This window comes from Bubalus bubalis, chromosome 15, assembly GCF_019923935.1.
Source record: "Bubalus bubalis isolate 160015118507 breed Murrah chromosome 15, NDDB_SH_1, whole genome shotgun sequence".
NCBI classification, from domain to species: domain Eukaryota; kingdom Metazoa; phylum Chordata; class Mammalia; order Artiodactyla; family Bovidae; genus Bubalus; species Bubalus bubalis.
In genome coordinates this window covers 39,251,045-39,265,152 of record NC_059171.1, presented here as the reverse complement: position 1 = coordinate 39,265,152, position 14,108 = coordinate 39,251,045, and the positions used below count along the sequence as shown (strand labels likewise).

Sequence of the window (14,108 nt, the reverse complement as noted above, 5' to 3'; positions counted from 1 at the left end):
TTCCCATCAGTCAGGATGAGCAGTACTGGAGATGCTCTGGAAATTATTCTTTCAGAACTATAATATCTTTTATTCAGGATAATTATGAATCAACCTTCATCTCTCATCCTAGGCCCTAAAAAAATAAAATAAAATGGCGTTGCTAGGAATGGGGCATGCTGATCTTATCCAGGATTGGCAATTAGACCTCTAATCTCAAGTACAAGATTTATATCACTCCACGGCAATCCAGGAGCATTACTGTTTTTTTTTTTAATTACACACACTCGAACACACAGCACATCCTTCTTGATTTCAATTGTAAAAGAGGTCATAAAATTTGCATATTTAACTAGTATTTCCAGAAGTGTTGGTTTTTAATGGGCAATTTCTTTTTCTCTGCATATTTATCTTCACCCACCCACCCCCTTCCACCAGCTCCTTTTTCTGTCATCCAGAATCAGGCTCCTCCATACAGACAAACATACATTCATACGTATATGCATGAATACATACAGTTTGTCCTATAAATATTCAGCCCATGGAATTATTAGTATTTTTCACATCAAGCTGCAGAATCTCCATGCGTGGGACTCAAGCAACCCTATTTTTTTTTTAACTCTCCAGATGATTCCAGTATGCAGCCAGGTCTGAAAACTAGTGGTTTGTAGTCTGTTCTGATATAAATCTCAGCTGACAGCATTCTATCTTGTGCTGAATTATGCAGCTCACATCATATGTAAGGCTACATTTTCCCTTATTCCATGGCTAGTGACACTTGCCAAGATCTGTTATCTTTTCAGTAAAGTGGAGATACTCCTTAGAGAACACCGACTTTACTTCCATTTGATGTATTTTAAATACACTGTTTTTTGTTTGCATACGGTATACGTGTTTGTATATACTAAAACTACTTTCCTTTTTCCTAACATAAGAAAAAGTAAATTTTTTATTATGGCCAATATCTAGCCTTTTGTCTGAATGAAATTACTACAGTGAAGTTAGAACTTTAAGGAAAGGGTCAATAATAATACTGAAAGTGTATGAAACTGCCAATATAACATAAGCTCTTCTGTAATCTCCCACAAAAGATGATCATTACTGAAATGATACTTAGTAAGTTGTCATGAGGTGACCACACTAAGTGCCTTTTATACATTTTAATTGCCCACCGTTTTGACAGTCTTCCCTAGCCCTACCAATTAGCCGAGAGATGTGATAAAATTCCACATGAGGTTTTGCAACAATCTGCCTACCACCCAGCGCTCAGCCCCCCTCCTCCTTAGTGAACTGAACTGAGTATTTGAACAGAGCCTGTCCCTCAGTGGTGACTACAATGGTGTCCTCCGTGTCATTTGCCCATGAATTCCCACAAACCTCTCGGAGTCCCAGCCATGTTAGCTCAAAGCCTTTATGCTCGTGTTCAGTTACTCAGTCATGTCCGACTCTTTGCAGCTCCATGGACTGTAGCCCACCAGGTTCCTCTGTCCATGGAATTTTCCAGGCAAGAATACTGGAATGGGTTTCCATTTCCTTCTCCAGGTGATCTTCCTGAGCCAGGGATCCAACTCACGTCTCTTGCATCTCCTGTATTAGCAGGAAGATTCTTTACCACGAGGGAAGCCCCTCAAAGCCTTTAGCTGAAAGCCTAAAACAAAAACAATTCCAGTTGCATTTTAGAACTTCCTGACAAGCTCTTTTAAATGAGACCTTCTGATGTAATCATCTGGGGCAGAACCCAGAGATCAGCATTATTTTCAAAGCTTACCAGGAGACACTGGTTGGACATGAACAACTCAATGGACATGAGCAAACTCCGGGAGATAGTGAAAGACAGGGAAGCCTGGCATGCTGCAAAGAGTCAGACATCACTTGGCGTCTGAACAACAAACAGCAGCAAAGTAGACACTTGTATTTAGCCCGAGTTAAGAAACTCTGAGTTAAAGGCTTCTTAAATGTTTTATTTTCTTGTTATAAGTTATCTCAAAATATTTTCATCTTTGTTCCATGAAAGTGTTCTTTCTTCAAAGAATAATGTTACACTCTTTTTTACATATATTTCTATTTGTTTATTGAATAAATGAGCAACTATAAAAATATAAAAGCACCAACATGTAAGTAATATGTAGGGAAATACTGTGTCTATATGGTTCCCCACTGAAAATGCAGCACCTAGAATGTTGCTTGACACAGAGGAAGAACTCCACAAATATTTTTGAATGCATACATACAGAATTTAGCTCATGGTCCTTCTTCTCTCTCTGTTCTTTTCCGAGGATTCCTCCTGCCTCCCACAATTTGTACTATCTCCTGTATGAGAACTTACCTTCATGATTATTAATCATTAGCTTAAGAATTATTAATGATAATAAATGTAGTTGTAATGATGCTACATTTACCAAACATATATTATGACACATATTAGCTTCGTGCTCAGTACAGTTTTGAATGTTACTCTCTTTCTAAAATTTCCATTTCTCTTTCCTTAGCACTACGTTCTTAACGCTCCCACTTATACAGAAAAGAATCAAGTGACAAGGGTGTGGACAAAAAGATACCTGGGCCACAAAGACCTACAGTAGGCTGATGTGTTTTTGTCACTCGAATTGATATAAACAGTCATGCCCAGGTCACAATAATGTAACCTGGGGATTATGACAAACACTGAGGTGAAACTGAAAATGTTTTTATTCTTTGAATTTCTATTTCTCAAAAAGAGGGGGAGGGGGAACACCATGCAGAAAGGATAAGAGACTCTTTCTCCCTCACCCAACACCTCTTTCTTCCCCTCATGCGCTAGACTATATCCCTCAGAAAGCTCACCGTTTGACACATTAGGCGTCATGAGTAGTAGCAGCTTTGTTATCAAACCCAACCAGGAACTGGAGTGAATAGTTAATCATGAAAAATCAGTTAAGGCAGATCTAATCATTTAAGGCATATATTCATTAAGACTTCCCCGATGGCTCAGCGGTTAAGAATCTGCCTGTAATGCAGGAGATGTGGGTTCAATCCATAGGTCTGGAAGATCCCCTGGAAAGGAAATAGCAACCCACTCCAGAATTCTTGCCTGGGAAATCCCATGGACAGAGGAGCCCGGCAGGCTACAGTCCATGGGGTTGCAAAAGAGTCGGACACAATTTAGCAACTAAACAACACAACATAGATGATAGCTAGATTTAGGAGATTGGATAAAGAACATGGAGGGAATGGGGACTACTAACTCACCTAGCAGGTCATTTAAGAAGATTTCTACTGAATCTTGATGAATTCTCTTAATCCAATTTGTAAGACATCTTGGCTTCAAAATTTTACTGAGTCATTCACTAGCCAATGTCAAGACCTCCCAGCCTGAAACTTTGTAACAAATACTGAAGGAGTTTTAGGTGTTTAGGAGTGAAAGAGAAAAAAAGAAAAGAAAACAGACTTCCTTGACAACTACTATACCTTATTCAACCACAAAGTATAGAAATGAGACTGTTTCGATGTAACTGATACTTTCACCTCTAACAATGGATGAAAGGTCAAGTGAAAGCATAATAGTTACTATTTTAGTGATAATGGTGTTACTAATATGACTTAGTTTAAAAAGATACAAAGATTTTAAGAGAGTAAGATTCTGTGATTCTTTATCTCAGAAGTAATTTTGATAACATATAACTATTTAGGTAGAGATTTCAACCATTATCAATTTCCATTTATTGTAACCTTTCATCCTTCTCATCTGATATTTGGGTTTGGGGGGCGTTTTTTGTCGTTCTGAGTCATGAGTGACATCTATGTAACTATTTCCTACGGAATATGTCTTATAAATGAATCATGAAAGGAAAAAGAGGATCAAAGCTAACCTTCATTGATTTCTCACTGTAAGCCAGGTATTTGGCACATACTATGGAATTTAATTCCAGAAGGAAATATTGTAATCATCCCCATTTCACAGCTAAGGAACCCGGTCCTTAGAGAAATCAAGCCATTTGGTCAAGATCACAAAGCTAAGGACTTTGGAGTCTGAACAAGTCTCTCTGACTCCGAACGTTTATGCTAAGTTAAAAATGTAACTTGTGCCAACTCTTCACAGTAAGCAGACTGGATTGAATTTGGCAATACGGTGTCCATGATCTGAGCCACAATCAACTCCTGGTCTTGTTTTTGCTGACTGTATAGAGCTTCTCCATCTTTGGCTACAAAGAATATAATCAATCTGATTTCGGTATTGAACATCTGGTGTTGTTCATGTGTAGAGTTATCTCTTGTGCTGTTGGAAGAGGGTGTTTGCTACGACCAGTGCATTCTCTCGGCAAAACTCTGTTGGCCTTTGCCCTGCTTCATTCAGTACTCCAAGACCAAATTTGCCTGTTACTCAAGGTATCTCTTGACTTCCTACTTTTGCATTCCAGTGCCCTATGATGAAAAGGACATCTTTGGGGGATGTTAGTTCTGGAAGGTCTTGTAGACAATTACCAACATTTTGCTGATTGAAAAAACAGACTGTGCTGAAAATGACAAGCCCACTGCGTATCTCCATTTGATTCTCCCACATTTTTATATGGAATTGCATTACAATTTTAAGTATATTTGATGATTTGAATATAAAATTTTCAAATAACAGATTTACTAAAATACCTGAAAATAAACAATATTTTCCCTAGGAGCACAGCCTTTAAATTTCCTGTTTTTCTTTTTTCTTCAGTTCACAGATTATATTTGTTCTCTCCTATGGCAAAATCTATTTCTTTACAACTAATTTTTTAAGTTGAGTAATAAGTGTGCTCCAAAGTAGCCTAATAATACTAATTATAATCTTTCCTGTTATATTGTAAATTTGGGTTTATATGAATCTTTAGACTTGAGGCTGGTTTTTTTTTCCTAGCATAGTGATGGTCTGAGCTTTTTCTCAATTTTTGTCAGAACTGAGCTCTTACTAATTAGTTTCTTCCTGCATGAGAAAAAGATTTTACAGCATCTTTTTCCTCATCAGAGCAGAACAAAAAGAAGGAAGAGTCAGCTGCATCCATGCTAATTCCCCCGTGACATTTCCAAACAGGACATGATTTCTCTATACATGCTTTTTTCCCCTTTTCTTCATGGCTTTTGAATGCAGACAAAAAGCTCATTTAAACCAATTACATAAAATTGCTTTTAAACTCTTTCTCTAGAATCAACTTGCTGCTTACTGTAATCCTGTATTTTTGAAGGAAATGTATGGCTATATATATGCCTTTTTCTCCAAGGACCTACATTTGAAAAGACACATTTTTTTCCACACAACTATAAAATTTTCTCTGCTCACTCACACTAAAACTACATAGCAGTGGTTGAGGGGTGGGGTTGGCTGCAGAGCCAGGCTCTCTGAGTTTAAGTCTCAGCTCTGCTACTTGTTGGTTATGTGATCTTGGGCAAATGGCTTAATCTTTTTGTGCCTCAATTTCTTCATCTGTAAAATGGGAACCATAATAGAGTCTCCATCACAGGATTGTTGTGATGATCAAGGGAATTAATACAGGCAAAATCTGTACTTATGCAGAACTGGTACATGTTAAGTGACTAGTAAATGCTTAGTATTATATAGAACCTATAAGCAAAGATTTCTTGAGATCAATAGAGCTTAATGATAAGATTTACTTTATGGCTGGTCAAGGTCATTGCCTCTAAAGGAATTTGTAAAGCTACAAGAAATTTCTGGAGCTACAGGGGGGGAATAGCAATATAAATAATATTCTAAATAGAAAATTCATAATAATAATAATCATTTTCTATTTTAATTTAATAAACATTTAGATCCTATAATAGGCAAGGGACTAAATTAAAATTGAAAAATACTAATATCATTATCAACATTTATTTTTCTATTTAGAATATTAGTTATACCTACCAACACTTATTTAGCCCCTATAATGGACAAGGGGCTTCCCCAGTGGCTCAGTTGTAAAGTGGCTCATTGGCTCCTGCCAATGCAGGAGATGTGGGTTCAATCCCTGTTTCAAGAAGATTCCCTGGAGAAGGAAATGGCAATGCACTCCAGTATTCTTGCCTGGAAAATCTCATGGACAGAGGAGCCTGGTAGGATACAGTCCACAGGGTCCCAAAAGAGTCAGACATAACTTAGAAAATAGACAATAATAGGCAAAACCATGTGCTTAGAAGAACGATGTACTAAAAATAGCATTCCACATTGCCTATCAACTCCCTCCTCAGAAAGTTTAGTTCCCAAGTCAAATTTAGCACCTCAGTTTCTCATGTAAACAAACATTCATTGATCATATACTATATGCAAAACACTCTTTTGGGCCCTGCAGATGGAACAAAAGTGAAAAAATACAGCCCTGGCCCTCAGGGAACTTCTAAATAAGCACCTGTCAAAGACAGCAGATGAAACAGGAGCAGCAATGCCCAAAGTACAGGTTAGAATAAAATGGCTGCCCCGTGAACGAGATTTATGCACATTTACAAATGCAAAGTGAGACAGTTTTCAGTCTAATGAAAATCTTCATGAAGAAAGAGACAACCACTACAGGGATTTAAAGAGTCTTCTCCTAATACAATTTTGTAAAGTTTAAAAATAAAATAAAATTAAAAAATAAAATAAAAATTAAAAAAAAAAAGAAAGAGTGATATATTATAAAGAAAAAAAAAAAAATAAAGAGTCTTCTCCTGACAGATGGTGATGAGAGACTAGGAATTGCAACAATTGAATATCTCATGACAATTCCATTAAACCAAGAAATCAAGTAGGTGTAGGAAAAGAGTAGATGGTAAGGTTGGAGAGGTCATTTGGACGACTCAAGTTTTGAAAGACTTTGATTAAGGAGTTAAGAATTTAGGAAGCATACATAGGGTCTTCTTCCTACATCCCATCCTCCCAAAGTGTCCATTGGCAGTTACAAATCCCTTAAAGTGTTAGAGAAAAGGAAAAAGACCATCAAAAATCATAGAGAAAACAGTGTGCTATTTTATTGCTATTCTGATGATTTATACAGTAGTCCTAATAGTCAAAATTCTCTTAACTATATGATCTATATGATCGTTTTGTCATCATTTTAATCAAATACAGGGACAAATTTTTTAAAAGACAGACGAGACTGTATGGTATTTCATTGCTGTTCGCTAGATTCAGACAGTAGTCCTGAGAGTCAAAATTCTCTCAATCAAAAAAGAAAAAAAATGAAAAAGAAAATTGTCTTAATCATGTGATCTTTTGGTCACTATTTTAGTCAAATACAGGGATAGTTTTTTTTTTTATAGACACTATTAGTTTTCCATGGTCTTCTGTGACATGACGCTTATTGGATGCCATGTTTTACTTTCTTGTGAAATGAGAAAGTTGTCTCCTAAAGGAAATGGCAACCCACTCCAGTGTTCTTGCCTGGAGAATCCCAGGGACGGTGGAGCCTGATGGGCTGCCGTCTATGGGGTCGCACAGAGTCGAACACGACGACTTAGCAGCAGCAGCAAAGGTAGACACTAAATGGGAAGGAGGTGGGGGGGGGTGAGGAGGAGCTACTTTCTGTCAAGCGCGTAGTATGTAAATTACTGGGCGGGGCGGGCTCTCCTGCTCCTCTGTGGAAGAGGCGCGTGATGTCTACTCTCCCTCTGGTGTTTTTCAGGAGAGGCATGCGGCGGAGGTGCGCAGGAACAAGGAGCTGCAGGTCGAACTGTCTGGCTGAAGCGACGGAGGGTATGGCACGCCCCACCATTAGTAAATCCCCCTGCCTATATTATAATGGATCATGCGATATCAGTATGGGAAATGTATGACATGGTTTAAAAAAGAACTCATTATAAAAAACAAAAAACAGAATCAAAAATAAAAAAAAAAATCAATGCGGTCTCTTTGCAGAATGTTTTGCTTGATGTTTAAAAAATACCTTGGATCTTATTTTGTAAATACTTACATTTTTGTTAAAAAATACAAGTATTGCATTATGCAAGTTATTTCATAATCGTACATGCCCTGTAACAGGCTTTCGATGTTGTGTCTTTCCACTCAAATGAATTTGCTAGGTCTGTTCTTTTGGAAGCTCCCCACGTCTGACTCCATTCCCTACCCTTTACATTCCAACAGAAAAATGAGGTCAGTAGACAGTCTTTGGTGCTAGAAACCCACCATTGCCTAATGACCTAGACAGCTTGGTAATCTTTGGACTTGACTGAGACCATACTTCGATCACTGGTATTATAACTCCACACAAACCACCACATTTGTTCGCTCATAATCTAATAACTGCCTAGAAACTACAAAACCAGGCTAAGTAACACCACTACTCGTAGCATTTACTTCTGCTTCTACTGGATTATGTGCTACAAATGTGCTTTGGCTTTAGAAAGGGATGGATGAAAAAGACAGATCTGAGATCAATCTGGGTAGAAGCAAAAAGCTGAACCTTTTAAAGTGCTGAACACAGATCCCAACCCAAATGGTTCAAGCAGCCGTGAAATCGCTTTTCATGAAGTGGGCTTAATTCTCTAGTTTAAGTTCTTTTGATGGAATGAATTAATGTGTCAGGTGGCTTATTTGTGGATGCCATGGTTGATGATGTTCATTTTAAGCTCTTACCTATAGTACAAGTACATGATGCTACTGAATATTTTTCCACTTGGAAACTGTGAGCTGGTTGTTGCATTCAAACACACACGCAAACACAATCAAAAACACTGCGGATTTTCACTTAAGCTGGTCTTTCTTCCCCAGTGTGAGGCAATCCTGCCAATTAAAAAAAAAAATTCTCCATCTGTGAGGGCTGATGCAGTCGAGGGGGCTAGGCAGGGCATTTGTGCCAACTAAGAGAATCACCAAATACCCACCGTGAGTACCTATCGCAGTTTTGAAGTCGTTTCTCCCCCAACTCCCAACTCCTGAAGGTTGCTGCCTGCATATTTACTCTTCATTAGTGCTATTTTCCTGTATGTCATTGTGAGCAAGCTGTGATTAATAAAGAATTGGAGTTCTGTGAACTAATACAGGTTTGGTCTGTTCTCTTGCCCTTCTGTGTGTCTGACCCTGGAGTTCAGATTTTACTAGTGTGGCTGTTGGATTAGACGGTCTCAGAAACAGACAATAATTAGAGTTTGAAGGAAACCAGGACCCCTGCTGATTCACTTCCCTTCTAGAGCAGCAGGAAGCGTCACTTTTCTCTTCCCTCTGACAGCCCAACACAGCGGGAGAAGTCTTCAATCTGTTCCCCTTGAAAATAGTCAAGATTGAAGGAGACACCACGGCTTCAGACCAGTAAGTCTACGGAAGAGACCCCCTCTCAAAGCGCTTGGAAGGTTCCTGGCACAGCCTCACATTCTCCCACGCGGCCACTGGACACCTTCCGCAGCCTGTTAAAATGCGATTTCCCCACCATACTGCTGAATTTTGCACTGCCAATAAACACACTGCACACATGGACACCACAGGGGGCCTGTCAGTGACCCAGATGGATCCTGCAGGACCAAAGGAACCACATCCAGTTCTAGCAGAAAATCATAAATAATTGAAACCACACAGACTTATGAATAAGCAAACTGGGCTATCATCCATAGGCGTGCTAACAAGCCAAGTTTAAGGTGAAGGCCACCTGGTCCCTATCTTGAATATCCTTTATTTGTGGGAATCTAATACTGCAAGCATTGAAACACATCCTTAAAAACATGAATTCCATGATCTTCCTTTGGGAAATCAATCAGAGCTTCTGATGAGCAGAAAATAAGCTATTTTTTCACAGTGATACTTTTTCCTTATTTAAATCCAGTTTGATCTACAATAGTATGTTAGTTTCAGGTGTACTACATAAGACTTGACATTTGCATACATTATAAAATGATCACCACAGAATGTCTAGTAACCATCTGTCCCCATACAAAGTTATTACAGTATTATTGATTGTTTTCTTTGTGCTATTTATTACATCCTTGTGGTTTATTTATTTTATAACTGGAGGTTTCTACCTGTTAATCCTGTTTACCTATTTCACACACCCCCAACTTCCTCCCCTCCAGCAACCACTCATTTGTTCTCTGTATCTATGAGTTCTCACACTGATTTTTATTTCAGTTTGGAAAACATTACTTGAAGGGTTTCCACTGGGCCAAAGCCTATGATTAAGCCCTGGGAATATGAAAACAAATCACTGTGAGAAGCTCATAGTCTCATAGTTTGTTTTAGCCCAGAAGGGCTCAGTCCTCAAAACATATTGAGGGAAAGCATAATCCCATCAGTTCTCTGAAGCTTTCTGAAATATTAGAAATGATCAACAAACTCCTGGTGTTACTCTGTGGTGCCTAAATTGGAGCTGCCAACCAGCCTAATGCCTAGTCTCAAAAGATGAAGAAACTAAGGCCCTGAGAGGGATAAGTGATTTTGCTCCAGGTCCCAACACCCACTTCTCACAATCTCCTTACTAGTAAGTAGCTCATCAGCAGACCATCCCCAAATCTCACCACGGCGGAGCAGACAGGTTATTTCTGTGTACTTCCCTAGACCAGTGGTCCTTATTTGAGCTTCATTTATGCTTCAGAGTCCTATCTGGAGGGTTTGTTGGAAAAAAAAAAAAAAAAAAAGTGAGCTTCTGATTCCCGGAATCTGTATAAGCCTGGGGATGTGCACTCTCTCATGGTCCCAGGTGACACTCATGCTACCTGTCTGCACACCCACTTGAGAAGCCCAAGACAAACAATGAAATGGACCTGGGTAGTGGAGATTCTTGGCGGCAGCCACACCGAGAGCATCTATTTCGGTCAGGGTATGTTCCATTGGGGAGTGAGGTGGCCATGAAATGAAACATTCGATCCCATTTGAAAAAGTGGGAGTGGAACACAACGGAATCCAAGAAGAAGAAAAAATGAACAACTACACTTAAAAAATAATAAAACGAGAAAGAAAACACCTAGGGGCTGGAGTAGGGTTAAGAGACAAGTGAGGTCAGGGAACCAATGGTCTTGTGTCTTTCATATGACATATGGTTTCAGTAGAGTTCCCTGGTGGCTCAGACAGTAAAGAACATGCCTGTAATGTAGGAGACACAGGTTCGATCCCTGGATCAGGAAGATCCCCTGGAGGAGGGCATGGCAAGCCACTCTGTCTTGCCTGGAGAATCCCCGTGGACAGAGGAGCCTGGAAGGCTACAGTCCATGAGGTCACTAAGAGTTGGACATGACTGAGCGACACACACACTGAAACACCTGAAGATGCCCCTGTCCCTTTAAGAGATGAACTAGGAGCTCTTTGTAGAGATGGTGCAATTTTATGAAATATGCAGTTTATTTGCCTGGTTACACTTGCAGATTTTTTTTTCATGGAGTCTTGATTTCCTCAGGACTACATTTAAATTGTGTATATGACTTTGAAATGTTCTTTAAAGAAAACTCACATAATCCCATTGATTTGAAGGTTCACCCTCCTTGCATCTCTTCTAGTCTCAATAATGTGTGAAACAGTAGAGGACTGATAAATGTGATTTTCCTCCTTGGATCAGGCATCAGACTTCACAACATTTCAGAGAAGGCAAAGGTAAACGTGTACTGATCACCATACTCCACCCCTGCCACCACTCTTCCCACTGAAGGAGAGAATGAGAAGGGGGAGACGTGACACCCTTGACTTTAGCAATTCAAGGATCATTCTCAGAATAAGACGAAACAATCGTCCTTGATTTCTAATCAGGCAATTTGCTGAAAACCACTAAGGCAAACATGGATCCTAAAGCAAAACTAACAACCCCAAGCTCCCCCAGATTATCTCAGATCATCTTCGATTTCTCACTGTCCCCACCACACACCTCCAAATGATCATAATGTAGCACTGACTGACCTCCAGGTTGCCCCTCTTTCCTTGCTCTTTGACTTCCATGGCCACTGCCCTAACCTGGACACTATTAGACTCTTAAAGCAACCAACTAATAAGTCTCTTTTGCTCCAGTCTATAGCGTCCTCTACACTCTGATCAAATCTCTCCCATAATCCACTACCTCCTCCCCTTTATCACCAGGATAAAATCTGTACTTCTATAAGTGTTATTAAAGTGTTCTCACCATTCCTTTCTTTTCTCAAGAACATTACTCTCCTAAGACACCAAATTATTCATCCTGGCACCAAATTATTCACCAATGACATGCAATTTCTGGCCTCCATGCATAGACTGCACTCTGTCTAGAATCATCTTCCCTACAACATCAGTCTGCAGAGGCTAGATTGAGCTGTGATTAAAAAAAAATCCTTCAAATCTCAGTGAAATAAAACCACAAAAATTCATTTCCTACTCCAGCTGTACAAGTTCAACGTGGGTCACGGTGGACGCTTCTCTGCTGTATTCCTCACTCTGGGGCCAAAGACCTGTGGGGTGACCCATATCTGGAATGTTACCTAAGCATGTCAGCTCACACACTGGTTCTCTCAAAGCTTCCACCCAGAAGTAGAACAGGTTCTTGATCAAAGTAAGTGATGGCGTGGCATGTGTGTGCTCAGTCGTGTCTGACTCTGCGAACCCGTGGACTGTAGCCCACCAGGCTCCTCTGTTCATGGAATTTTCCTGGCAAGAAATACTGAAATGGGCTGCCATTTCCTTCTCCGGGGATCTTTCCAACCCAGGGATCAAGCCCTCATCTCTTGTGTCTCCTGCATTGGCAGGTAGACTCTTTACCACTGGCTCTACCAAGTAAGCGATACAACCACATTTAATGCCAAATGAGCAGAAAAGTGTCATTCCATCATATGCTCAGAAGGAAAGCCAGCATCAATGACTATCACCCTACTGGTCACCAAGTAACAGGTTCACTCTCCTCCCCTCATGTAAACACATTCACTCTGTCCCTAAGATGTAAAAACCCAATCCATTTGACCATGACATCAAGCTCAATGTCCATTGTGATGCACAGTACCCTCTCCAACAGATGTGGACATGAGTCCTCTTGTCCAGAGACAAATAAATTAAAAAGACAGCTTATCTTCCCTAACACAGTCAATATACAATGGTGAAATGGGGACAGATAATCAACAATAAACAAGCTTGTTCAAAGGCGAAGCAATAGGGAACACGTGGCATTCACTAATGATAGAAATTCTGGTGTGCTATTGACCAGTCATTGACAGGCCCCTCTGTCCTTGAGAATAGGGAACACTCCTTGCTTCTATCTTGCTCCCAGAGAGGAGCTTCCCAGTCCATGGCTCTGCTCTGTGACCTAAGCAGATCTTCCTGTTCCTTCATTCTCCTTAGGGCATTGGAGGAAACACCCTCTGTGGAATCTGAGCAGCTCTTAGCTAGCCTACTGCCCACCAAAACTGTAGATCCAAGAGTCATTACACTTTTACTGATCATATCACCTAGCAAGAAACAGATAGCATACTATAAAGGGTAAATGACATATATTTAATGAAGATTCTCTTTTTATGAGGATGTGGACAGATTAAAAGAAATCAGCAAAGGGTGGTGAAGGACCTTGGGTGTACCACCAGAGAGAAGCCATTTCCATCCGAGGACTACAGACCCTAGAGACAGTTGTAGCTATAGAAGAAGCCTGTCTGATTAGGGCCTTTGACCTTGAAGAGAAGAATTCAGCCTCTAACAAATGCAGCCCAGCAAGGAAGGATCCGTAGAATAGATATCCTGGCTTCTTTCCTCCCTAACTCTTCAAACTATAGCCAAAGACTTGCAGTGGTCAAATCCAATGAGAAACCAGAGGGCAAGGGAGCCCAGGAGATGCATTACATAAAAGTCAGCCTCTGGAGCTGAGCAAAGTACATAAAGATGGAAAGAGAATCAGGAGGGGTGAGCAGAGGCCATGGCCACCTGCAGTCCAGACCACAGTCAGAATCAGAGAATAGTGCTGATGACAACTAGGATACCTTCTATTTGTTCCTCATTAGTGCTGTTCACTAAATATTTTTGGCTTCTTTCCTTCTGGGATTGATTCTACTTCCCTGACACTTCTAGTGAGGTGTGGTTGTGTGACTTTCTCTGCTCAGTGTTATATGTGCTGGAGTATCTTGTGCCTTTTCCAGGCAGAAACCTTAAAAGTAAATTCACAATTCACCATGAATGGTTTCCCCCTCCTACGGTGACCTTGAAGAAGAAAAAGCAGAGCACAGCTCCCATCTGTGACAGACACATATCAGGAATGGGATGAGCTCTTTTTATTTTATGACCCTTTAAC

General features: G+C 40.0%; 1 protein-coding gene across 1 annotated transcript in view; it reads left to right on the top strand.

Annotated features, from left to right (window-relative positions):
• The window catches only part of STMN2 (stathmin 2), a 58,132-nt gene extending 49,197 nt beyond the window's left edge, over positions 1-8,935 (top strand). Inside the window, exon 5 of the mRNA XM_006057043.4 lies at positions 7,584-8,935. Coding sequence (XP_006057105.1) covers positions 7,584-7,643 — 60 coding nt within the window. The 3' untranslated portion in view covers positions 7,644-8,935. The remainder of the gene's footprint in view (positions 1-7,583) is intronic.
• Positions 8,936-14,108: the final 5,173 nt, after the last annotated feature.